The sequence below is a fragment of the Halichoeres trimaculatus genome, unplaced genomic scaffold (genome assembly GCF_033239565.1).
Source record: "Halichoeres trimaculatus isolate MK-OKI-2021-1 unplaced genomic scaffold, fHalTri1.1 fHalTri1_scaffold_12, whole genome shotgun sequence".
Lineage (NCBI taxonomy): Eukaryota > Metazoa > Chordata > Actinopteri > Labriformes > Labridae > Halichoeres > Halichoeres trimaculatus.
The window spans coordinates 23,323,681-23,348,983 of NW_027437190.1; the positions used below are offsets into that span (position 1 = coordinate 23,323,681).

Here is a 25,303-nt window from a genome sequence, read left to right on the forward strand (position 1 = left end):
GATGTGTCATGGCGTATAATGTTATTCATTAACAAAGAAGACCCTTGTGCGCACTGCAAAAAAGAAACCAATAGAGCAAATATATTCTCCAGAAGTCCATAAACATGCTCTTTTTTTACAATCATCTCAATGCAGTCTATGGGCCAATAACAGTGTTCTCCCGCTGGAGCCTTGAGTCTGCTGACAGAGTGAAATTCTGAGTCGAGAAGACGCGAGAAGCTTGGAAAAAGTAACGGCTAATCTAGATGTAAGGACCGGCAGCCAAAGACTGGGGCTTTTTATGCAAACTCAACAATTTACAATTAGATTAGATTCTGTACATCAGCTAGCAGCCTCGCATAAACAGAGCCTCTTACCTAAGAAAGCGGAGGGTGAGACAGTTCCGTTGCTACGGGAGACCATTACGCTGATTCCTGTTTCCACAAAAGGGACAGAGAAATCCACAACCTCTGATCTCTCCTCATTGATAGTCAGTGAGCCAATGGCCATGTCAGCTCGCTTGTATACCACCTAAAGAGGGCAGAGGGACAGGAATAAGTAGATAGGGAGAAACATAATTATGGGTGATTCATGTAGCAGTAGTAATGAACAGAGGAAAAGTTTTACAGTCTGCATAGATTAATTTCCAGGTGAAAAAGTGACATCGTTGCCCCCCTGACCCTTTGTACGTTCTCAAATATGGCTGGATGAGAAAGGCCAAGGATTCAATCTGGTACAAATACCGAACGCTTGTCTCTTGTGCATCTCTTTAGCATACAAAATGAGCTAGGGCACGTCTCTTCTTTGCCACCATCTAGAAAACCTGAAAACTGCTGTGTCTGCTGATTGTGCAAGTGAAATGTTAATCTACATTAGACATGGCACATCCGCTCTTCAGCGCAAATCAGCAAAAAAAATGAAGTGAAGCGGAAAGCAAAGCATTCCTCCCCTCAACTCTGCCAAGTCTCTGGATTACCTGATCAAAGAATTGCAGGGATGGTGCATCTGATCAAAAGACAGACATTAGTTTGAGAAAACAAAATTCACTTGGCCTTTTGCATGTGAAAATAGATTTGACAGACAGCTCTGGCCCAGGCTCGCGTTATAAATGATTGAGCAGGAGAGCTCAGAGGAACTGTTTTGGAACCTGTGACAACTGGCATTTGGCAAGTTCCCTCTGGGACAAAGACAGAAACAGCGGGGCGCTTCAATGAAACAGCAGCATCTGTATCGATCTTAGTATGTCTGTGAGCATGTGTACACTTGTCTTTTGTGTGTGTGTGTGCGTGTGTTTGCCAGCATTACTGTGTCTCTCTTGATATGGGATCATGAATCTCAGCAAGTGTTGCCAAGAAAATATCAAGGACTAATCGCAATCAGCCAGAGGGTGTTTGACAGTGAGTGCGACTTTGTCTTTGTACTTCTGTTAAAGTGAATAAGGATGTGTCTACAAATAAACACACTATATTTAAGCTTTTGCAGGAGAAAGCCTGTTCAACACAAATGGACAAACAAGATGAAAAATCATCCATTAAACTTATGTAACAGCATTATCTGCCCTCCTTCATTATGCATGCTTGTGTCTGTATAGTGTGTGTCTGTCTAGGGATGTTTGAGTATGTGTGTAATAAATGACAGCTGCCCGATTGCTGGCAGTGCTTAAGTGGCCATAACTCTCACAGCGATTGATGTGACACATAGCGTTTAACTGGTCACCCAGGAAGCTGGAGCACAGGCTGGGGAAAGCTACATTGCAGCTTGTTGACTGAAAATGCAACCCAAGTATGAAGAAGCACAAAGTAAAACAACACACACACACAGACACACACAAACACACACACACACACAAAAAAAAAAAAACGCATTTCACACTGAGGCAAGTGACACAGGACTAACATCGGAAACACATTGCTCACAAATGAAGACAGGCGGAACCACAGGCAACAACACCCACCCACCCTACCCCATCCCCAACACACACATAAACAATGACTTGCCTCTCCAATCATGCCGTTCCAAACCCCATCAATTTTTTTTCCATGTTTTCCATTGGTCACTAAGTAGAGGTCATAGGTGAAGCCTACAATCTTGGCCAATCTCTTCAGGATGTCAATGCAGAAGCCCTTGCAGCACTGCTTCATGGGAGCCACACCCTCATGGATTGCACTGTAGAAAATTTAAAAGAAGATATTTCATATTACAAAATTTCAAAATAAAAGAATCAACATCCTGACTGTTGATTGATCCTGACCTAAAAGTGTTTTTTTTAATTCACTGGATGAATTATAAGAAGACACAAAAGGAAAAAACAGAAACCAAAAGAGGAAAAAACAGTCAAAAGAAAGAATACTGTGGCAAAGCCGTTGATGACGGGTTTGATCGACCAGTGTAGGACAGTAACTGTCATCTCTTCAGAGGCTGATGAACCATAAAGCTTCACTGTGGTCCTATCTGATTCCAGACCCCTGAGTCATTCCACTGATCCCCTGGAGAGCAGTCTGTTATTGATTATGGTCAGGGAATGAAGTGACCACAGTTTTGATGGGTGATTGATGTCTCCTCAATTGGATGGCAGCATGAGAGCTCAGGAACTCCATTCATACCACCTGCTCATTTTCCCTTTTATATTTTATTGTATTTATTTGATTTCCATCTGCTAAAATCTTATTTCTGGGCAAACATACATCTTAAATTAAAAATAATTCAAACCTGGCATTAAGGGGTCGTCGGCAGGGCACTGAGTCACGGATGCAGGTCCCAGATGCAGGGTCTGCAAGCTCTACAATGACAAATGGCCTTTCCTCCAGTGTGACAACTCTCAGGTGCTGGGCATCATCAGGTGGTTTAAGGAACGGCCCATAACGGGACCAGGCTGGGTACCGAAGCCTGAGAACACCATTCTCCCACCAGCCTACCTGGAGGAACAGGAAAAGGTATATTAGAAAAGGTGTATTCAAAGGGGAGGTGTCATGTGGGCTTGAAGTCTTTTGATTTGACAAAAAAAGTGAGAATCTATTATATATTATTAAATAAATTTGCCTATTTTTTTGCTGCTAGATATATTAATCAATATAAATAAAGAGTAGAACTCTTTAATGATTAATTAATTCACAATTTTACAGCACTACAACCTGGTTTTGGTTGTTTGTATTGGCAAAGCAAAGCCATTTTATTGAAATGAATCACCATCACAGTCAGTATTGACACTAACTGCTCATTTGTGGGGAACTACTGTAGCATGGACAATAATAGTGACTGAAGAGCTGCATGTGATGTTTTTGTTTTTTTGACAATGTTTATCAGGCAACAGACAACAGGTTGTCACATCAGGTTTAAAAGCAGAGCTTCTTTTTACTGTTAAGGTGCCACTGTAAGATAAAATACAAGCAATACTATAAAGAAGCTTACTTTATTTTGTGGATGTGACAATGCTATGACCTTAAACATACACTTTACACATGCATAGGGTAAAAGTATTAACAACACTAGTACCTATATAATATACATGCCCTGCAATAAACATTGCTCCATTGTTATATTTGTCTTCCCTCTCTTCCTCTGACAAGTAGGAACGACAGAGATGAATTAACATCTCCTTCACTGTCTTAATAAAAGCAGAACAGCCAATATAAAGGTTCATAAAAATGCCATTTTCTGCAGGGCTATGGTTACACATTACATTAAGCAGGTAATTGTGTCCACTCTCTCTTTTTTTGAGCTCCAGATTCTGATTTTTATTCTGTGTTATGTGAGCCGGAAGCATTAATTGATATACTGTATCTACATGTATGAGAAGCAAGAGGTTACACCTGTTGATGGGGTTACAGCAGTTATCCAGACATGTTTGTACTGCTTATTCACCCCAGTGTTTAAATCACACACTGAACAAAATAATGATTTAAATGTGGCTTTGAGTAGGATAAAAGCACAGCTCACAGATTCAGGTTCACAGAAACAATTTGCTTTTTTTGAGGGAGGTTTACAGCATTGACTCAGTGATGGTTTAATTTCTCATGGTCTGACTGAAAAATGTTCTGATGAAAATGCATTTTTAGAGGTTTTTATTGATTGAACAGGCGCATGCACTGAGAGTATACCCATGGCTTCAGATTTCCTTTATGCATGATGTATAAAATCTGTTTTGGAATGATGCCCTGAGACAACATTGTTCCGTGTCCACTGTTGACCCGAAAATGTCAGTCAAACATCCCTTTGGCTGTATCATTGTTTCCGCATTCTCTTTGCATGGTTTATATGCACTCTGCATGTGTTGGGTACTGGTGCCTAGTATTTTCAGACAATTTGAAAGCAGTGTGAGGAAGAACTGCACCCACAGAGATTCAGTGCTGACTCTCTTTTTTTTTTTTTTCCAGCCTTCCTCGAACAGCATAACTTGACACATCTTGGCATGATCAGCCCATAAAAGTCTTGTCTAAGTGGTGACAAGTGAATCTGAGTCAACATTCACAACAGACAGTGTGCCTACAAACTGTAAAATTATAGAAATACATCAAGATATATGTGTCAAAATAATCACACATACAGATGCAAATGCAGAATAAGCAGACCAGTACAGTAAAGTAGAGCTGGCAGCAACCTGCAGCCCGCCTGTCGTTGTAGTGCAAGTGCTGGCAGAGTTAAAAGGAGGAGGTGGCAACAATGACAGTTTCTTCGACTGCACTTCGACCGCATCTTTGTACCAGACATTCAATCACATCACACTTGGGGAGCACAGACAGGAAACAGATAGCTCTTAGAGAAGAACGCACTACTAACTATCCAAGAGACATCCAGAAAAAAAAACACACACGCACACACACACGTAAAAATGTGCCAAAAAAAAGGTACCCTGACTTTAGAGTTTTCAGTTGCCAACTATTTGTCAGACAGCAAAAGTATTCTGCTTTTGAGCAAAAGTTTTAAGTGTTACCCTTTAGCAGCTGTGGGCAACATTAGGAAATGTTCATTAGTTTCTAGCAATATCCTGAAATATCTCCCTCTGTGTACCATATCTTTTGCTGAAACAAGCCATGCTAATGCCGTACAACCTTCCGCACCAGTCTGCAGTGTTTCAGTAAGCTAAGCTGGGTGCTCCCGGGCTCTAGGTAATGGTGCAGTCATTGTAAAGAGAACATTAAATATTCAGGGAGAGCCAACAGCGTGGATGTGCATAATAGGCAGATACGGGCGTCTTATCCTCATTGTGGTTGTGTGTCTGGATGCAGTAAGGTTTATGCAAGAAAAGTGAACGCATGTGTGTAGGCATAAAGTAAGTGCCCTAATTTATGTGCCGACATGTGGATGTGTGTGCAGGTTCAGAGTGTTTGTGTGTTTGTGTATGTGGGTGGGTTCTGTACCCTGGGTTTGCAAAGAGTCGAAGGACAAGCACAGGAGCCTCTAATTGAAAGGGATTTGAGGGATATGGCAGGAGTCAGCACGTTACGACATGCTGAGACTGGACTCTGGTGGGCTGTTAAAACCAGCAGGAGGCTGAGAACCACCAATGTGTTTATTTGTGCATATGTCATGTGTGTGATCTAATAGTAGAGGGCATCAGTATTCCTGCTATGTTTGTGATAATGTGCTGTCACACAGCGTATGCAGTGAGATTGCAATGTGTCTTAATGTGTGTACAGTGTAGAGCCGAGGTGCTGCTGTGTGCTCGAGAAAATGAGCATCGCTTTCTCCTCTGACCCTGACAAGAGTAAAATCCTGGTGTATTAAAGAGGGAGAACATCTCCAACAGGTGACAAGGCATCGTGTTAAGGATTTGTGAACACACCAAAGCTTTACAGGATGACGTGCCAGGGGTACTCGTGCTTGTCAGACTGTGCATATGGTTATGTAGACAAGACACTCCAACACGCAAAACAATGGTCGACAACCAGATGGTAATAAAATCCACAAATCTCCAGCACTGTTTAAATCTGCATTTCATTTTACAGATAACAGAGGCAGCAAATCACCAACTACTGATCAACAGATTAAATCCAAAACACTGCTTTCTGCAAATTGACTAATAATAAAATGTATGAGCTGGGAGCTGCAGCTATTGATTACTTTCCTTATTGATTTTTTGCTAGATTTACATATTTATATTCTGTGTATTTATGTTTTTTTAATACAGCTCTGGAACATACTCTATCCTTTTTTTGCAGATGAAAGAGCAGCATCTAAAAGTCAACAATAAAACTATGATAAAGAGGCCTAAAGGATCAATATGGAGACCAATTTTATTCCCCGTATACAGATACACTACATTTACTACAGTGCACATAGTTATTTAACCTAGAAATGGGCCACACTCTGAATCTCTCAAAATCTCAATAAATGTCTTGAACCTGGATGTCTGAAAATGTCTCCATAAAACCATGACAAAACAGAGCGACTCGTTAACGACTTAATAAGTAAAACTTAAAATCCATCTTGACTTGTTCCCTGTAACCCAGTATAAAACAAATGTCATAAACCTGGGAGTTACCTTTAGCAGCGACCTTACTTTTGATGAGCACACAAACAAGGACTTCTAAAAATAGAAACAATAATAAACAAATAAATAAAGTATTCATGTCATGGTGCTTTGTTTATTTTGTTTTTTGATAATCATTTATTTCCTCTTTGAATTGTATTCAGTCCGATTTGGATGATATTTTTAAAGTACTTTATGGCATCTGTTTGATGAGTTTTATTTCATTACATGCTATTATTATCTTCTTTATTATTGTTTTTAGTATTGCTGGTAGCTTTATCTTGATGGGTTTTTATTTAAAGGGACGTAGAAATTATAATGGATAATTTTTTGATTTTGGTTAACTTAGCTTTACCACCACATCTCCAAGTATGCAACAAGCATCTTTTACTATTTTAAAGGAATGTTGGAGAAATACAAACAGTTTTTCAACAAACTTAAACATGTGTGAATCCATAATTTAATTTATGGTGATTTCTTAAGTGGATTTATTGCTCTGTCACAGTAAACCCGGGCACTCTGTCAAGCCTTTGATTTTACTTGTTTAGTCAGACTGTCTTCCCACACACTGAGAAATACACAATCCCAAAAAGTTAAACCTTCATTTGTGGAAGCTGAGAGCTTTACAGGTATTGATATGTTTGTGCATTTTTGATATTGTGTAATTTCACCTGCAGAAAGCAGAGATATAAAAAGACAGCAGGAGCTGACCAGAACAGAAGGAGCAGACAAAGCACGGTCAAACGGACAACAGCCAGCTTTTTCTTTTTTTTTTTTCCTGCCTCAGGCACCAACAGCCATAGTGAACTTTACATGAAAATGAAGCCATGGGATCTTACTTTCCTCACTGTCAGGTTCTTGTTTTAAGTCCCAGTGCAGCACAGATATGCTCCTCCAGCGTACACGGAGAGGTTAGGACCCAAGAATGTTGCTCAAATCAGCATAAACCTGCTCTGGGTTTGACTGCTTCTGGCACTTTTGGCTTTGCAGTAGTTTAATAAGGACAAAATTACACTTTCTCATGAACAGTTCTTTTAACTGTGTGAAACACTAATAGAGATGAAATCAAGTTGTTTCACATGATTTAACTGACATTCCTTAAAGAAAGCAGAAGAAAAGCGCACTACTAAAAAGGAAAAAACTGATGTCATGTCCTTACATCTTCCCATCCACGTCCAGGTGTCCATGAAATCACATCCAGAAAGGGGTTGGACAGATAACCATCAGCGTTGAAGGAGTAGTCTCGACCACCAAGTGTGATGTTGCTGAAATACCTGGAAGGAGACAGAAGAAGAATGCAGACTGTCAGACAATTTATTTAATCAACAAGCAGTGTTTTGTTGAAGGAGGCAAGGAGGAAATGGAAATCACATGATTTAACAGTAAGCCTTCCCTGTTGTATTTTCCACTTGAAACAAAGTCACACATCTTTGCTGATGGTGAGAGCTTGTCTGTCAATCACATCTACAGACAAATGATCAGAGACACAGAAACGTCAGGCCCTTTGAAGTGAAACAACTGCTGCTCTTTGAATCAGCTGCTCGCTCTGTACTTTGTCTGATTATCACACAGGACAGGCCCTCTAATTGTCTCCTCATGTCATCTTCTTGGCTTCAAAACACAAAACCTGAAGTTTCTGTATTTTTTTCACTGCACAAAGCTCCATATGGAACAGCAGCTTGTAGTTACAGACAGTGAACAGCAGGTAGCAGTGCAAAAAGATGTAAATGAAAACCTCTTGTCCTCTGTTCTTCGAGGTGGTTTATCAACAAAGGATGTATCCATTTATCATTTCCCCAAAACAGAAACAGTGTTAGTGCTGTGCTGCATTCACAAAATATACTTCAAATAAGTTACAGGTTGGGTTCATTTTCACACTGACTAATCTTGGAGTAGTCTCTTCATTTATTCTCATTCCTTTCGTGTGTATGTGAGTAAAGAATAACTGGTGTAAAAAATGAACCAAGATAATAACCAGAACCACTTGTGCTACCTGTTAGAGTGAGCTGCTGCCTGTTTGCACAGCCTACAAGGAATATATTAGAGCTGGCTCATTAATATACATGAGACATGGTCCGCTTGCTACAGATGCTGGGGTAATTTTGCCAACTCACAACTACACGCACCAACAACATCTATTTTGCATGGATGATAGCCAGCTCCAAATTCAGATATCCCCTCTGTGGCTGCTCTCTGACACAGTATCAACCAACTCCACCCATGTACCATCAGCTCACTCTGTCTCAGAACCAACTCATTTAGCAGAATACGTCTTATTCTTTCTTCGTTTATTTTTCCTTCCTACACATTTCCGCTTCCCTTCTCACCCTTGTGCTCTCTTTCTGCCTTTCTCCCCCTCACCTCATCCTGCCACGCAGTCTCTGGGTCTGATTGGCATCGGTCATGCAGTTGGTGACAAAGTTTGGCCCTCCCGTGGTCCCATAATCCTTTCGCATGGCCACTGCCCCATGAGTCAGCACAGACACACCCCGAGCAATCCTCCGGCGAGGTTCGTCCCTCCATCCCTGGGGACGCACGGCAAAGAGAGCCCGAGGCAGGCTCTCCATGCCCAAACCTGAGAGGGCCGGCCCCACGGCAAACCACATGTGCGAAGCTCCGGCCTGACCTGCAGCCCAGGCGGCTCGGAAAACCAGCTCAGCCTCCTCCTGGGAGCAGTACAGCAAACGTACCTGGGGGTACAGTAGGGAGGCAGGGAGGGAACAGGGACGAGGGGAGACACACACACACATACACACTAGTGAGATAAGGAGGGGACAGGGGAGACGTGGAGGAGAGAGACAGAGGGTGGGAGAAGTAAGGGGAGACAGATAGAGCTGGAGCAGAGGAGCACCTAAACAGGGGGGGGGGGGGGGCGAGGGTGGATGGAAAAGGCCATATCAAGAGGAAACATGGAGGTAGGAGGAGAGATAGCTGTAAGCTGATGTGATAAGCTTCAGAGAAGTGGGGAGAATGATTCAGAGGGAACTCTCGGTGGTTGTATGTGATGTGTGCTAACAGGGGGTTGACGGAGGCAGTGAGGGTCACCGCTTAATGAGCATGGGAAAATTTACAAGTAACGGTTATGAATAATGAAACAGGAGTAAACAATAATAGGAAGGGGAAACAACTACAAATAGCCGAGCGGAGAAATAGAGAGAGGGGCTAGGGAGGAGGGGTTAAAGACCAAACACACCTGAGGGAAAACAAGGGGGAAGAGGTTAAACTGATATATGTTATTAAATCAGGAGGAGAAAAAACCCGGAGACAACAGGAGATGGACAGAGGTTAAATAAGCAGATGTAGAGGAGTAATCAGAGGTGAAAAATGTAAGGGAGAATTTAAAAAGACAAAAGCAAAGAACAACACACTGTAGTGAAATCAGGCCTGGAGAAGAAAAGAGAGGTTTTAAAGAGGAGCGGCTGAGTGGTAGAGTTAGGCCAGAGGGAGACAGACGGAGAGAAGAAAACATTTAGGAGAAAGAAATGCTACAGAGACAGAGCAGTGACAGTGTGTGAGCTCTCTGCTGCAAGTGCTGAGGTAAGGAGGGGTGAGAAGAGAGGAAGAGGAGCAGAGCAGGAATTGACCACAGGGTTTTAAAGGGTTAGAGGGGAAATAGAGGGAGAAGAAATGGATTGGCAAGAAGATGGAGCTGAGCTGAGCAGAAAGACAGAAAGAGGGGGTTAAATGCTGACAAATACCCATGAAGAAGGAGTATGAAAATAATAGAAGTATATGAAAAATGGCATGGTAGAGAAAGAGATGAAGCGAAAAGGAAGACACAAGAAGAAGGCAACTCTTTGGTGGAAGAAGAGGAGAGTGTGGGGAGTCAGAAAAACAGACTGAGAGCACATTCTGAGGATTGTGCCTTCATTGAATTTTGAACTGTAATGGCTTGGCAAAACAATCCTGCCTGAATGCCAATAAACCTCCAGTGAATTAGCCAGGGAATGAGAGTGACAGAGGAAGGAGGATGAACGAGGGAAGGAGGGAGGAGGAGGGTGACGGACAGAAAGGGAGACTGAATTAAGGAGGTAAGGAGAGAATCAGAGTTATAAACAGACACACACAATATCTAAAGACGGGAAATGGAGAAAGAGAGGAACATACAACGGAGAAAGAGAGAGAGCAGAAGAAGAAATACTGATACAGCAGAAGCTGAAAGAGGAATGAAACAACAGAAAGGCAGTGAGAGATTTGAAAAGAAATTGACCCAGAGACCCTCTTCAGGCCATCTACAATGCAGAGGATATTACCATATGTGGCTGAGAGAGAAAGAAAGGGAGAGAGCATGTAATGCAAACATACACTGCATCACCAAGCAATCAAAAGCATTTATTAGCCCTGCAGAAGAGAAATGCTAAAGAAGGGGGTTGTGGGAAGCAGGAGGGTTAGAAAGCAAGCGCTGCGAATAGGCAACCTGCTGCAGGCAGTATGTTATATTAACAGTGACACTAGCAGCGTAGAGTCTAAGGAATCCAATACACATGCGCACACTTACAGACACATAAACACACTCTTACACACGCACACACACACACAGAGCTGCAGTGGCCATGCTGGGACATTAGCAATGACATTGAGACCCAAACCAAACCGAACCAGCAGAGAGCAGAGACTGTGGCCGGCAAAACATGCAGCAAGAAGGATGGACGAATGGAGCGGAGGTATAAAAGACAGCTAAACAGAAATGGAGGTTAACAGGAAAGCAGCAGAGGAGAGTGAGCTTGTCTCCAGGCAAAGAAACGCAGGAGGGGAGGAAGGAGGAGAGAGCAGGGAGTGGAGGAAGAGTCTGAAGATACAGAGATGAGTAAAAATTGAGCTGAGGGATCATGAGGTCAAAGAAGGGGTTATAGGGAGGATGGCTGGGTTAAAAAAGATACTGAAAGTGTTAAGGAGAGTAGAGCCAGGAAACCATAATGCAAAGTAAGTGAGTATGGAAGTTTAAAAGGTGTAAGGGGAGGGAGGGGAGCAAGCTAAAGGGGGCGGGAGAAGGATCAGGCATACAGTATGTCGTAATGAAACACACCAGAGGTACAAGCTAAAACCACAAGTCATTCTGGTCACTTTTATGTCACCTAGAGTGAATTTGAAGTGATTTTTGTTACCTTAGAAATCAAAGAATGATAAACCAATGAATGCGCTTAAAGTTCAAAGATAAAGTTGTTGATCTCACTGCAGATAGAGGTTTTCATGGCACATTAAAATCTTGCTGAAACACTCTTGGTTATTGTATTTATTTAGAAAAATAATAATCTTCTTCAACCCTGGTGGAGTGACAGGGCGAACTTGTTTTGGTAAAACATTTTGGACGTGGCGTGTCAGACCTTGATGTACCTAAGGGGCCATTTACATGACAATGGTTTTAGGGAAAAATGCAAAACTTTTGTTGCATTTCAGCATCGCGTTTACATGGAAACTGCGTTTCAGCCAACCCAAGACGCAAACTTTTGAAAACAGCCTCCAGAGTGGGATTTTTCTGAAATGCTGCCGACACCGTTGTCGTGTCAACAGTAAGCCGGCGTTTTCAGTGGAAACGATGACGTCACACTCCGCCTCATTGGAGCGCATACAACAGGACCACAGTACAGTTGTTACTATTGTCGCAAACTACCGTGTTGTGCTTCTGCTGCTCAGTCTGCTCAATCTGCTGTCTGTCTTTCAACAAAGTGTGCATCTGTTGCTCCACTATTGCTCTTACTATTCCCCAATACACCAGATGATCGGCTCAACTCTACTTCGGTGAAGATCTCCCAAAAGCTGCATCTTGACAAGACAGTTATAGCACCACCTGCAGGCCTGGCATGCTTACTACGGTGTTTCAGTCCCTCAGTGTTTCCGTGTAAATGCAGATTTTTTTCGCTGCTTTTTAGCGTTTTCAGATGAAACGTTGTCGTGTAAACGGGGCCTAAGTGTCCTAAAGCATGCTTGCCTTACTTTTAATTCTGTTACTTTTTAAAAAATAAAAACAGGCTGAATAAGCCAGAGGGTTGTTAGCTCATAGGTCTTATTGCTGTTTCATAAGGGGTTTTAGAGACTGTCTTTAATGTAAAAAGCTGAGGAGGAGGAAGAGTAAGTGTAAAACAGATGTCTAATGCGAAGTTTCCATCCTGTGAGTGAGACGTCAGGTTACTGACAATAATGTACAGCCGGAAAATTTTGGAACAAGTCAGAGAAAATTACAAAAAAGTTAGAGGCGCGAACCTATGATCTTGACTGAGGAAGTTCTAAAAGCACGGATGGACACGGATACGGACGAAGCCTCCTGATCATACTCTGGGTACATTTTGTCCACCCTCACGTTTCCATGAAGCTTACGGATACGGACCAAATGTAGCAGTAACACTGGAAACCGTGGGGCAGTGTTGCTGTTATTAACCGATACAAGGCTGTAGTGAGACACGAAGAAGAAACAACGATGGCGGAACTTTAGCGATGTATTTAACTGCCCCACCGACCTCTGCTTCCTACTACACTGCCCCTGTTTTTGTCATTTATGCAAGCGGAGCATTATTAATACCTCCTCCACAGTTGCCATGCTAGTTTTTGAGTTTCATTGTCATAACCTTTTGACTCTGGGCTGACTCTCCTGGTGGATGTATTGGTTAACTACAATGCCAACGCAAAGGACGTACGGAGGTATGTGGGCAGTGACGGTAACATTGTTTGAAACGGACAGATACATTGTTGTACGTAAAAGGAGTATAAATGTTCCTTAAGACTAAAAAGGGTTACAAACCATCTCAATTTGGAATTATTTTTACTTTGACAGTAAGTTTTAAAAATGGTTGAGCAGTTCATACTGAAGTTTTTAATCTGACTTCATCAAAGTGCCAAAAACAGGTTTCTTGTTCAGAGAGGGATCAATATAGGTTTGTCTTTCTTTACTTGTTTCTAGGCTTTCGGTGTCTTTTTGTGTGACTCAGTTATCCTACCGACAGCAGCTCAACAATAACACAATCTCTAAATGCTAGAGGCTTGTTGTTGAAAAGTCTCTGTTTCCTCTTAAATGCATCTTTAACACTAAGTTAAAAACTATTTATTGAGTAGAGAGCTGTCGCAGCAGGTTGAACACAGCTCCACGTGTATTGCCGCACATAAAGCAGGCAGCACATCAGGCTGACTCGTGGTTTTTTGTTGTTGTACCGTTGAACTCTTTATGCCTTGGCAGATGGGAGGGGAAGAGAAGAACAGAGGGATAGAGGAGAGAGGGGAGAGAGATGCGGAGGGACAGAGGGAGAGACGAAGAAGGAAGGAAAAAGCTGGGAAGCCACCTGTTTGTCGAGGAGGCCCCCAATTATACTTGCAGCACTTCCTCCCCTTTCCTCCCCCCTCTCCCCCCTCCCTCCCCCCTTTCTCACCTGCGCCTCGTTCTCCTTCAGCAGCCTGCGCGTGCGTGCCCCCCCAGGGTCGTCGGTCACGTTCAGGATCACCACACTCTTCTTCTCCCAGCCGATGAACGAGCCGTCCGTCAGGCCCTCCACCACAGACAGGAAGTCTTGGTAGCCATGGTGGCGCGTGGACACCACTGAAAAGGCCGTCCAGTCGTACTCCTCCAGCACCTCAAAGATGACCTCTAATTGGAGGGCAGTAGAGGAGCTGAACTGGAGAAAGATGGAACCTGATTCCTGATTAGGGAAAGAGAGCAGCAGAAGAGGTGTTAGATCTAATATTTAAACTCAACCTGCGTTATTGTTCCATCTAAAGTGAAACTAAAACACAGAAGTCACGATAAAACACTTTCACTAAGACTGCTGCATCTTTATGCACAACAAAGAGGCATCAGGGGGCTTGAAGTTTTTGTGGAGAAGCAGCACTTGTGCAGCTGCAGGGCTAAAACAACTAGGATTGTTGCACAAATCCTCCCATGACGTCCAGAAGGGAGTGTTTCTAAAAGTCTATTCAGGGTATGGGAGGGGATGGGGATGGCAAGGGTACATCTTCAAAGGAAGTTCATCAAAGTGCTACAATTTAATTCCTCAAGAGTAAATGGTGAAAACAGTTATTTGTAAGCACAAAATGCAAGGCTTTATGTTTCTGTTTTTCCCTTTTGGTGGTGAAAAAAAGCACATGACACTCGTTTCTCTGGTGCATACACACTTAAACACAAACAGAAGAGGCCACTCTCTATCACATCCTTATTCACTCACACACACACGCTCGAACACACACCCATGTCTGCTCATTGCCTCCCTCCCAGGAACATCAGAGGCAGAGCGACAGCCCCAGTTGGTGCCATTTACAGATCAAACACTGCAGAGTTCCAGCAGATCGGCGACCCTGACCTTCAACTTCCCTTCCGTCCCACCGGCACTTCCCCAAACCTTTTCTTCACAGACAGGATGCATGACATTGTGACATTGTAAGTTGTAATGGCAGTATAAGCAGGTGTCTCTCTTTCGTATTACTTTGCTTACAGCACTGTCAGTCCACCCTGCACACACCAAATTAGTATTTCTCAGCTCACTTGTTTTTATTTTTGGGCCTAAGCAATCACACCTGGGAGATTGCCACTCTTGTATTCCTCTGACTACCTTTCATGGTCTCACACACACACAAACACACCTGTTCTCACACACTCCCACCCAGACCCCAACCTTCCAACTCCTACCTGTGGCATCCTCCCTAGCCCCGCTCCCCCTCCTACAGCCACTATGGGCAGTCCTGTTTGCGCAGAGACAAACTCCAGCATCGGAGCCAGAGGACCCCAGGCCGTCCGAGGGGGCCTTTCCTCTTCATAAACCAGACCCTGCAGGGGCCGCGCCGCCAGCAGCTCACACAGCTGGGACAGAACAGTCTTAGGACTACTGTCGTTCACCTGGAGAGAAAGAGATTAAAGAAGGAGAAGGAGAGGAAAATGCAGAGGGTAAGATACAATTGACCATCTAGAGTAGCGTGTCCTGACTCAGAGAAATTCATATGGAGGGGATCTGCAGTATGCATGACTTATCTTGTGAACAATACAAGCTGTGGGCAAAGAGCAGAGTTAGAGCTCTTCTCATTCAGCAGTGCTGCCCGTACAGCTCCAATAATGGGAATGAGAATGAATAATGGATGGTCATTGTTATTCTCTTTCTTTAAGTCAGGCTGAATGAGCAGGAGGTTAAGGAGTCAGTGTCCAACCTGTAGCCAGATGACGTTAGCAGAGCCCCACTGGGTGACCACGCTCTCCCCGAGGGAGCCATACACTCGGCCAAAGCCGGGGTAAAGCACCCTTCCTCCAGGCCCCGCCACCGCCGCCTCTGCCTGCACCGTAGCACCAGCGTGAATGACGGCAATGTTGAAGTTCATCATGGCCCCAGCATCTCGCTCCCGCGGGCTGGGCCGGAGCAGGAGGTGGGGGGAGGCGTCCACCAGACCTGCCCACTCTGCCAGGACCAATAGGAGAGAGAGAGTAGGTATGGCGACCATGGCAACCTGCCGAGGGGGGGAGGCAGATATATATCGCACTAAGAGAGGGTGCCTAAAAGAAAGAGAGACAGAAGAGAGTAGAAGAAAGAGGTGAAGAAGAAGCAAGAGAAGATTTAGTTAAACTCATGCCTTTTTTTTTCTGTCCAGCACAGTGCAGCGGACATCAAATCAAATCAAGAAAGATGAAGAAAGGGAACAGAGAGTGGGAGCAGGTGGAAAGCAAAAAGAGAAAGAGTTGTGACAGAGCTGAGAAAGAAGAAGGAGAGAAACACATCAGAGGTTGCATACAGGCAAGATGGTAATGAATTCTGAACTCAATCATCAGGTAATAAAAGTTAGCTTAGGCTGGAGAAAATACTGGACGATGAGTTTAGAAAAACAGTGTAAGAAAACAATAGAGAGAGGGAAAAGAAAGCGAGACAGAGAGAAGATGAAATGGGTGCTATTCAGGCTGCAGGCTGAGAAAGAACAATATGAGGAAAAATAGAAACTGGCCGTTAGAGCGAAGGAGGGTGAGAGGGGGAGAGAGTTAATAGCAGACAGAGACAAAGATGAGGGCGGAGGTGGTTATTGTGCTGCATGAATGATAACAACAATTAAGATCACTGTAAACACACTCGCCCTCACACAGCTGCAGCAACGCAGACAAATGCATGCAAGCTTTTGAATATACACACATGCTCCTAGAGAGATACATGGCTACACATTGCCCTGAGTGCAGCTTAATGATAGAGAGATACCAAGGTTAATGCAAAACGCTCAAACTTCTACGCACACACTCGTACAAACAAGCAAGCAGAAAGATAATGACTACCTGGGAGATAGTAGGGTTAATATGTGTACCACACACACACAAAAACACAGCACATCATTTTCAATTTACTTCTGGTGCCAACAGCCCGCCCTCCCTTTCTCCATTTCCTCCTCACTTTCTCCTCGCTCCATCTCTCTGCTCTGGCTTTTCATATTCCCCATCTCTTCTCCCAGTTTTCATGGCTTCAGATACCAAACACAATCACATTGATTAACAGAGGCCCACTGACCCAACACCCCCTCCAACGTCACTCTTTCTCACTCTGCCTCTGTTTTCCCTTCCATCTTTTCTGTGTTTCCTATGTCTTCATCAAACTCTGGTGTTTTTGTCACAGTCTGTCAATTTTTTGACCCTGATGGGTCTTTCAGATCGAAAAAGAAACAGGGGGAGGGAATGAAGGGTAGAAACGTAGGAGGTGAAGAGAGAAAGGAGCAAGGAAGGAGAGCGCTGTCAAACGAACACGATAGAAAGGTGCTCCAAGTACAGCTGGTAAGATTTGTGATTGACTCACTGATATGTTGAAGTAAAGAGGTTAGAGAAGACACAAGGAAAGGACAAAGTAAGGAGGGATGTTGGGAGGTGGTGCAAAATATGTGAGGAGAGCAGCAGGAAAAGAAATATTGATTACTAGGATGTGTATACGTGTTCGGCCTAAACAAATACCCTGCCAAACCTCCTGTTTTGAGTGACAGGATTAGCTGTGTGCATGCGTGTACGTGTGTGTGTGTGAGATGTGGTGGTCAGCAGAGAATAAAGTGGAGAGCATTGGAATAAGCTGGAATGAGAGCGCGAATGAGGGGAGGAGGATAGGTATGGGTAAGAAAAAGAGATGGAGGTGTAGAGAGATAGGGAGAGACAGACCTGTTAGTGGGAGAGAGGGAACGGAGAAGGTAATAATGAAGGGGTGAGGAGAGAAAAAGAGAGCTTTGTTGCTGTTTTTTTTTTTGTTTTCTTTAAGGCGAGGAAGATGTGGCAGGAAGGGATGGGGAGGACACAGAAACACAGACGGTGTGCAGGAATACAGAACATCACATCATTTGGAGCTGTTTTCTACGGTGCTGAGCACTGAGCCATTTACTGTTGGGCCTGTCACTGTATTTCACTCTCATGAGGTGTTTACGTTGTGTCCTTCCATCACAGGGAGCCTTCTGGGAACTGTGAACACAGTGTATTACAGTATACACTACCCACTTTCCCTGCAGAGTGTATCTCTGCCGAAAATCAAACATGCAAGCACAACATCTTGCTGAGGCACACTGCAATACAGCCAGTTATTATAAGATCTTCATCTACATATATCTTACTTTATAGTTCATTATGTGGTACAATCCTGCAATCTAAATCATAAAATGCGTGCAGTGAGGGGGCTCAGAGTGAACACACTCACATCGAAGGGAGAAGAGAGCGGGAGACAGAGAAAAAGATATTAGTTTCATTTAATTTTCTACCATAAATGAATCTTTTAGTGAAATGCAAATGTTCCAATTTAAGTGTATTTTTCCCTCTAACTTTACAAACGATCCTCTCTTTGTGCCAGCTGCTGATTCAGTTCAGTGTATACTGCATATATATTTGGCAAGGGACTGCCAACAACCGAGGGACTGTTTAAACTGAGATCAATTAGTCAGACAGGGTTTGAGGGTTGTATTCCCTGCACAGAATTCAAGGTAAGGAGTCAGTTAGAGGAGCATGAAGAGTAAATTCTGAAACATGTGTGTGATAGTAAGGGATCCTGCCATCCCTGATATTTTAGTATATGGATATATGGATATATGAAATATATGGGGTACATCATAGTTACAGGGTTTTAACGGGCTGATTCAGTACAGGACTTGGTGCGGACCAGTCAGGCCAAAGCAATAACAAATGATGTTTATAGCAGCAGATCTACAGCCATACTCAGTAGTTGAAAAGAGGGTGTAAACACATGCTCAAGGAGATTACAACGCAACATGAAAACCCTTCTTGCGCACTTCATCTTAGTCTTATGAGCCTTTTGTCAAAAAGCAAATGCCAAAGACAAAGGCATGCCTGATGGATAAGCATTAGGTTGACTCCGTGCTCAAAGGGTATTTAAATAAGGTGTTAGCTCAATAAACCCAAAGGTGTCAGTGCCTCCCTCTCAGCCCCTATAGAAACAGTTTATCTCTTTCTGTTTGGTGTAGTTTATTTTATTATCTTTTCTTTACAAAGACCTTTTTGGTCATAGGCTGCAGCAGTATTCTTTCTGTATGTGACAATGTGTAAAAGTGGTATTTTTTAAGTTTCTAACAAAAAAAAAGAAATGCTAGGTGATAAGTTGGTTCCCTGCAGAAGCATACTGCTGCCAAACCAGGAAAAAAGCAAAAACACATCAGTATCATCTTACGGTGTAAGTAGTTTCCTGTTGAAACAATATATTGTATATCTTTGTGTTACAACTACTCACAAAGTTTTGACATTATGACGTAAAACTTTCCACATTAACAAGATAAGTTTTAGGCAGCAGGCTCATGCACTCCAAAATCCTTCTTAATGTAAGCATACTTATCAAAATATCATCCACAGTGTTCAATAACAGCGCAACCTTGTCATGTCTTAAGCTGGAGCAATGAGTTTCATCAAATTATGTCAGTGATTCACTTTCACGGTTTTAACATAAGTTTAACAAGTAACTACATTAAAACGTGTAACCTTTTTCATAAAAACTACTTAAGTTATCCTGTATTACATTATAATAACATTTATAGTAAACTAAAAGGTACAGCAAGAAAAGTCTTATGAAGTTTAAATCAAAATAAAAAAGGTCGCCAAAGCCAATGCTCAAATAAAAAGATTAAAAAACACATCTACAAGCAAACATATCAAGATCAAAAAGAGTAATAATCAAAAATAAATCAAGCAATAATAAAATAAAAAAAATAAACTAACAATGACTTATATTTACATGGTCAAATATGTTTTTGTTATCTCATAACACCTTAATAACTGTCTTTCACAGAAGCCTGTCTATCTCTGTGACAAGCAGTCACTTATTTGACAGCTTAACAGTAGCACTCTCTTCATCCCGAATCTTCTGGATAATATTATGTGATCATTTGTACATTGTTACAACTAGAAAACATTCTGCCATAATGTGCAAAACATCTTCTATCAAAAAAAAAAACTTTCCTCATGGGGTGCAGATGGCCTAGTGGTCTTGGTCAAGCCTACCAACCAAATTCTGTCTGTAGTACTGATTTATGATAAATCAGATGGTAACATGTTTCAATACCCAAGCGTATCTTTGTGACTAAAAGGGAGTGGAAGACTAGGCAATTTTCCATGCTGGACATGAACATAGCATTGCATGTTTATTGAGAAATAAATATGTTAGATTCAAAATTTTTTAGATTTTATTATGAACCTAATTCATGTTTATCACCACATTAACACACACAAAAGTACCAGAAATTGGTACCGGTGAGTACCGGTTGTCAGGCATTGGTACCATATTGTTTCAAATGTGAAAGGTATTTTATTAATTTAATTTAATTTAATTTATTTATAAAGGGTCCATGTACAATACAAAAATGTCACCCCTTGATGCGTTGTACCAGAGTTAGCTTACAGCTGATCTACAACTGCAGTCCCTTGACAGGTCACAATTAAATCTTTTCATTGTTGTAAAACACACATACCTGCACCCCCCTACCCACCACCCATACACACACACACCCATCCCTAGTCGTGCCCCATGAGGTTCACCCTAAGCGGGTGGCCGGGGTTAGAATCCAGCCCGTGGCCTGTTTCCCACTCTGACTCTGCATAAAAAAAGCCCCAAATAAATCTCTTAAAAAATCATATCATAATGAGACAGATTGTTTTTCTTTCCTGGTGTGGCAGCAATTTGCTTCTGTAGTTTCCCTTACTGTCCCAAAAATGAACCAAATCCTGACTTTAAAGCTGGGGTTTGTACTGAAACATGATCCCTACACTGTCATCCATCATCAAAAGCACACAACACTGTGCTTTATTCTTACCCTGAATGTGAATGCAGTGACTACAAAGAAAAATAGTGAAGTGTAAACCATTTAAATTTTCATCAGATTATTTAATTTTTCAGCTGAAAAATACTATCATCTTACATGAACCTTTGATTATCATTTGCTGTCTAAATCATTAAATCATATTAACATTCACAGTGATGCATTTGTGTTGTAGGTTACATTCTTGATCTCAGTAATGAGAATCTCACTGTATCTACAGTGCAATTATTTTTCCGCTGAGCCTGTTTAAATTGTCTTCTTAAGCAAAGAAAGTGGCATTTACACCAGCACAAAAGCTGGCATTCAAGTCAGCGACTGTAAGGAGCAAACTAAAAACACCTTGAGGAATATTTACTGAGCTCTTAAGAGCAGGAATATTCGCCGGCTGACAGAGACAGCTAATCAAGAAGATGAGAGAGAAAACATGCACGCAGGCGAGCCAGCCTCCTCTTTCTCGCCCAGAATTGCCAGCACTTCTCAATCAGAAAACATCTCATCGTACCTCTGCTTTAACATTTTAAACGCAGCATAATGAGCAGGATGCGATTCTAAATGATTACCTGTAGGAATTAATGCTTTCTGTGGGCGGCACTTTTGTAACTTCACTAGTTTGAAACAGGAGTTTTGTGTTGCTGAAGGCAAATCAACGACTTTGAAGGTATATTTCTCTACGGAGGATTACACTGGCAAGAAAAAAAAAACTTGTGTAGCCTCTAAACAAAAAAAATGAAAAATTGATTCTTCTTGTCAGTGTGATGGTGGAAAAACAATCCCAGTTTTTTAGGGTTTCAGATCCCCTCTGCTCTATTAACTGTACTTGCTACAGCTGTAGCGAGCGCCTGCGGTGACTCTGGAAGAGCGAGCTGCGAGAGAGGAGTGAGCCGCTTGCTGGCATCCACACCTCTCTGAGCCTTTCTCTCCCGCTGAACTCCAATGGAGGCGGCGTGCCAGGCCTTGTGCTGCATCGACTCTGTTGGGGAGATGTGAATGGGGAGGGGGTCTGTGGAGTCTGGAGTGCGGGAGCTGGGGATGTGCAGTGTTCAGAAGTTGTGTTTTGCTCCACATCGGGGCTCTGCTGCTTCATTCCAGTCTGTCGTGCAGAGTAATGGACCTGCGACCTGCTGCCTGTGGCACCAGCTGCACTGATTCAGCCCAGGCTGCTTCTCCACAGCAAACAAAACATCTGAAATATGCAGGCTGATATGGAGAGCACTGTACACCATTAGAAGAAATTGCTGTCTCTGCGAGTGACTGTGAGTGCCTAGAATAAAAAAAACTCCACTGAAGAAGAAGAAGACTTTCCATCTTTCTCCCTTTTTTTTCCTTTTGTCCACATCTTAGAGTGCGGAGTGAGAACACTGCTGCATGTAGCCTCTGTAATTTCCTTGGTTCCATAGCTGCACCATAGTGAGAGATAAGATAAAGTGCCAGCACAGTGTGGTGCCCACAGCATGCACGTACAGTATGTGAGTGAATCAGTGTCTATGTGCATGTGTGAGTGTGAGTGTGGTGTGGGGTAATATGGCAGTATGGGGGAGCAGAGGAATGAAGAGAAGAGTGCAGCTGGAGCTCAATGCTCCTCGTGTTAATTGGCCCATACTTCAATCACAGCCACTGGAGTGTGTCCTCTCTGACGGAACATATCCTCTCTCCCTCTCCCAATCTCACCGTCGCGCTCTCACTCACTCTGTCCTGCTGCACTTGTTCAGCCACTCATCCACTCGCTGACACACTCCCACATGACTTACACACACTCATACACACCAACACGGGAACACTTTCAGACACACTCTTTCAGTGAGTCCGTCTCACTCACTTCATTTGGTCACTCGTTTATTCATCCTCTCATTCATTCATTTGTTCGCCACCCCACTTCGACTAATGCCTTTCTCCTCTCTGTCCCTCCCACAACTCCTTGCCTGTTCTCCTCCAGCCTTCCCCAATTCTGTCCCTCCACACAAGTCTTTGTCCTGCGCTTCTTTCATTCTCCACTTCCTCCCTTCTCTCACTTCCTCCCTCTCATTTCTCCCACTCCCTATCTCTTTTTCTATTTCTTTGATCCCTGTCGAGGAGAAGAGCCACCAGGCAGGCAGCTCTTGTTCCCATTGTGCAGAGTGTGCAGAGTGATCGGCGAGCAGCGCAGCGTGCAGCAGCAGGACGTACAGTACTGTGTGGTTTTTTTTTTTTACTGCATGGCCGTAAACAGCAGTAGTAAAGCCTGCTGCTCCCGCTGCCTCCCTCTGACTTGATAACTGTGGTCATCATGAGGCATTCTGGTGGCAGAGTCTGAGCCATCTATCAAACCCTCGTGACATCGAGTCCTCACGGGGAAACGCAACACACAGAGCTCATAGATTACACATGCCACAGGCTGATAACCAGATCAGAGCTGGTCGCTTTCATAAACGTGACACCATTTTTTATGTGGAACGGTTAAATTTGAGGGGCTTGCTGATAGCAAGTATGAAAAATAAATTGTGGTTTACAAATGTGAGACATTTGCACAGGGGCAAATAAATATCCGATGGGGTGTTTACTTTATCCAAGAAGAAGATTAAAACGGAAGCTTTTCTTTCAGTTATTCTGTTCATGTCAGTACTTAAGAAGGTTTAAAAAAAATAAAGCTTGTAGCTTGAGGACTTCGAATTTGCTACCATCTAACCATAACAGCAAAACTTTCATTTTTGTTTTAACATTCCCTTCACTGTTGCAGGAGGGAAAGTGAAACCCTCTTTGACTTTACATGACACTTCTTTCCAGTGTCCTGTTGTCCTCTCTTTGTTTTGTAACCTTTCACAAGAGCAAAATGAAACAGTCACCTTGACATCTCTCTGATGCTCTTCAGAGCAAAGCAGCGTCTTACTCTGACATTTTCAGCCCCTTTAATTTCCATGTGGTCACACAAAACATGTCTCACTACAAGGAGTATCTTGCCTTTAAGTCAAATATTTCTTGGTGGGTTTGGATTAAACACTTCTGCCAAGAGACACCGTCATTTAATTGGACTTCACTTCTGTACATTCAGGAGATAAATTTCATTACTTGAATAGGAGGACACTCCTTGTTTCTCTTCCCTCTATGGATTGATGGAAATGAGATGAAGCTGACCCTGGACCCTGCCTCAGCGTAGCGCTGACAACTCTCTGACCTCATTTTTTAACAAAAAAGAAAATTTTTTAGTTGTAAACCTGCAGTGGTTTCTGGCACACCAAACATGAAAGCAATGATGAGAAATCACATCCTTTATAGATGATTATTACTGAAATATTTGACATTTCCACGTCTCATCCCTTTATGTCACAGCTTTCAGCTCAGGGTGTATAATTACTTGAACAGAGAGTGTATTTAATTCTGCTACAATATCATCTCACACATGTCTAGTACTTACGGTAATGCTTGAAAATGAACTTGTTTAACCTGAGAGAAAAATCAGCTGTTAAGAATAAAAGCATGTCAGTTGTTTCACTTTGCTTTGTAAAATTGGCTGGGCGCGTGTGCATGTGTGTGTGTGTGTGTGTTTTATCTCTCAACCTCCTGTCATTCATTTCATCCTCGGGACATTGCTAGCTCACACATACAGGATATTTCCAGCAACAGACCATGCATCAACAACATAAATTTGTGTGTATATGATGCACAGAAATATTTCAACACTGACTCCATTTAATCTTCTCTCCCCCCTCTCTCTCTCTCTCTCACACACACACACACACATGCAAACACACATCCATTCAAAAAACATCAGCTACAAACAGTTTACAACCCTCAAGAGTGTTCAGACATAAATATCAGTAAGGTCATATGCTTTCATGTGGAAAGGCTGGTGTCTTGAGATCTTGCATCAGAAATCCACAGAGCATAGTGGTGGGTATTATTTCAAGAGGCCTAACTGGCCTGTACTAACTCATCTGGAATGAATAGGAATGGTTTTGTAAGGAGACTACACAGTTTGTATGGCCACTGCCAATGCTTTTATAATAGAAGTGCTTACTTTACTGGTTGGCCAAGGTGAGGGGATATTTCATTTCTCCAGCTCAACCACCTGACATCTAATAGAGCAAGGAGCAGAGGTCTGATGCGCTGCTCCCGGCCGGCCTCCTCTGCTCCCTGACTGACTATAATACCGCGTAATTTACTGGATCTAATGTACATATAAATTGTTTTCTGTGGTTGCTTTTCTTCCCTGAACCCTCTGTCAAGCTGTCCCTATACTGGACGACCTGAGGGATTATCTTATTATGTTTGTTTTAAAAACGAATAATTCTCACCGCTCTACCTTTTTATACATCTACATACTGTGAGGTCTGAATTCTGGGAATAAAGCTTCAATATCACAGCGTTATCAATGCAACGCAATCATCTGAGAATCAACCATTCATGCAGTGCATTTACATAACATACTGTGGACTCATGAATGAAATGAGGTTATTTTTCTCAAACAGGCATTGAGATTAAAATCAGGTACAAATTGGATGAAACATTCACAGCTGTTGTGACGAGACAGTTAAAATAACTCTGTGAATATTCCGAGTTAAGCAGAATCATCTTAAAGAAGGGAACAAATACTGTGTTTTTCACACAATAACATTAACTGGATTATTTTCTCATCCCATCTCGAGCCAGTAG

General features: G+C 42.7%; 1 protein-coding gene across 2 annotated transcripts in view; it reads right to left on the reverse strand.

Annotated features, from left to right (window-relative positions):
* The window catches only part of grin2db (glutamate receptor, ionotropic, N-methyl D-aspartate 2D, b), a 110,790-nt gene that overhangs the window by 24,619 nt on the left and 60,868 nt on the right, over nt 1–25,303 (reverse strand). For both annotated transcript variants that reach the window (XM_074682719.1, XM_074682718.1), the window contains 8 exons: nt 15,569–15,908; nt 15,057–15,263; nt 13,807–14,073; nt 8,810–9,138; nt 7,608–7,722; nt 2,689–2,894; nt 1,977–2,145; nt 357–510 (listed from right to left, as the gene is read on the reverse strand). In XM_074682719.1, the coding sequence (XP_074538820.1) occupies nt 357–510; nt 1,977–2,145; nt 2,689–2,894; nt 7,608–7,722; nt 8,810–9,138; nt 13,807–14,073; nt 15,057–15,263; nt 15,569–15,856 (1,735 nt within the window). In that variant the 5' untranslated portion in view covers nt 15,857–15,908. The remainder of the gene's footprint in view (nt 1–356; nt 511–1,976; nt 2,146–2,688; nt 2,895–7,607; nt 7,723–8,809; nt 9,139–13,806; nt 14,074–15,056; nt 15,264–15,568; nt 15,909–25,303) is intronic.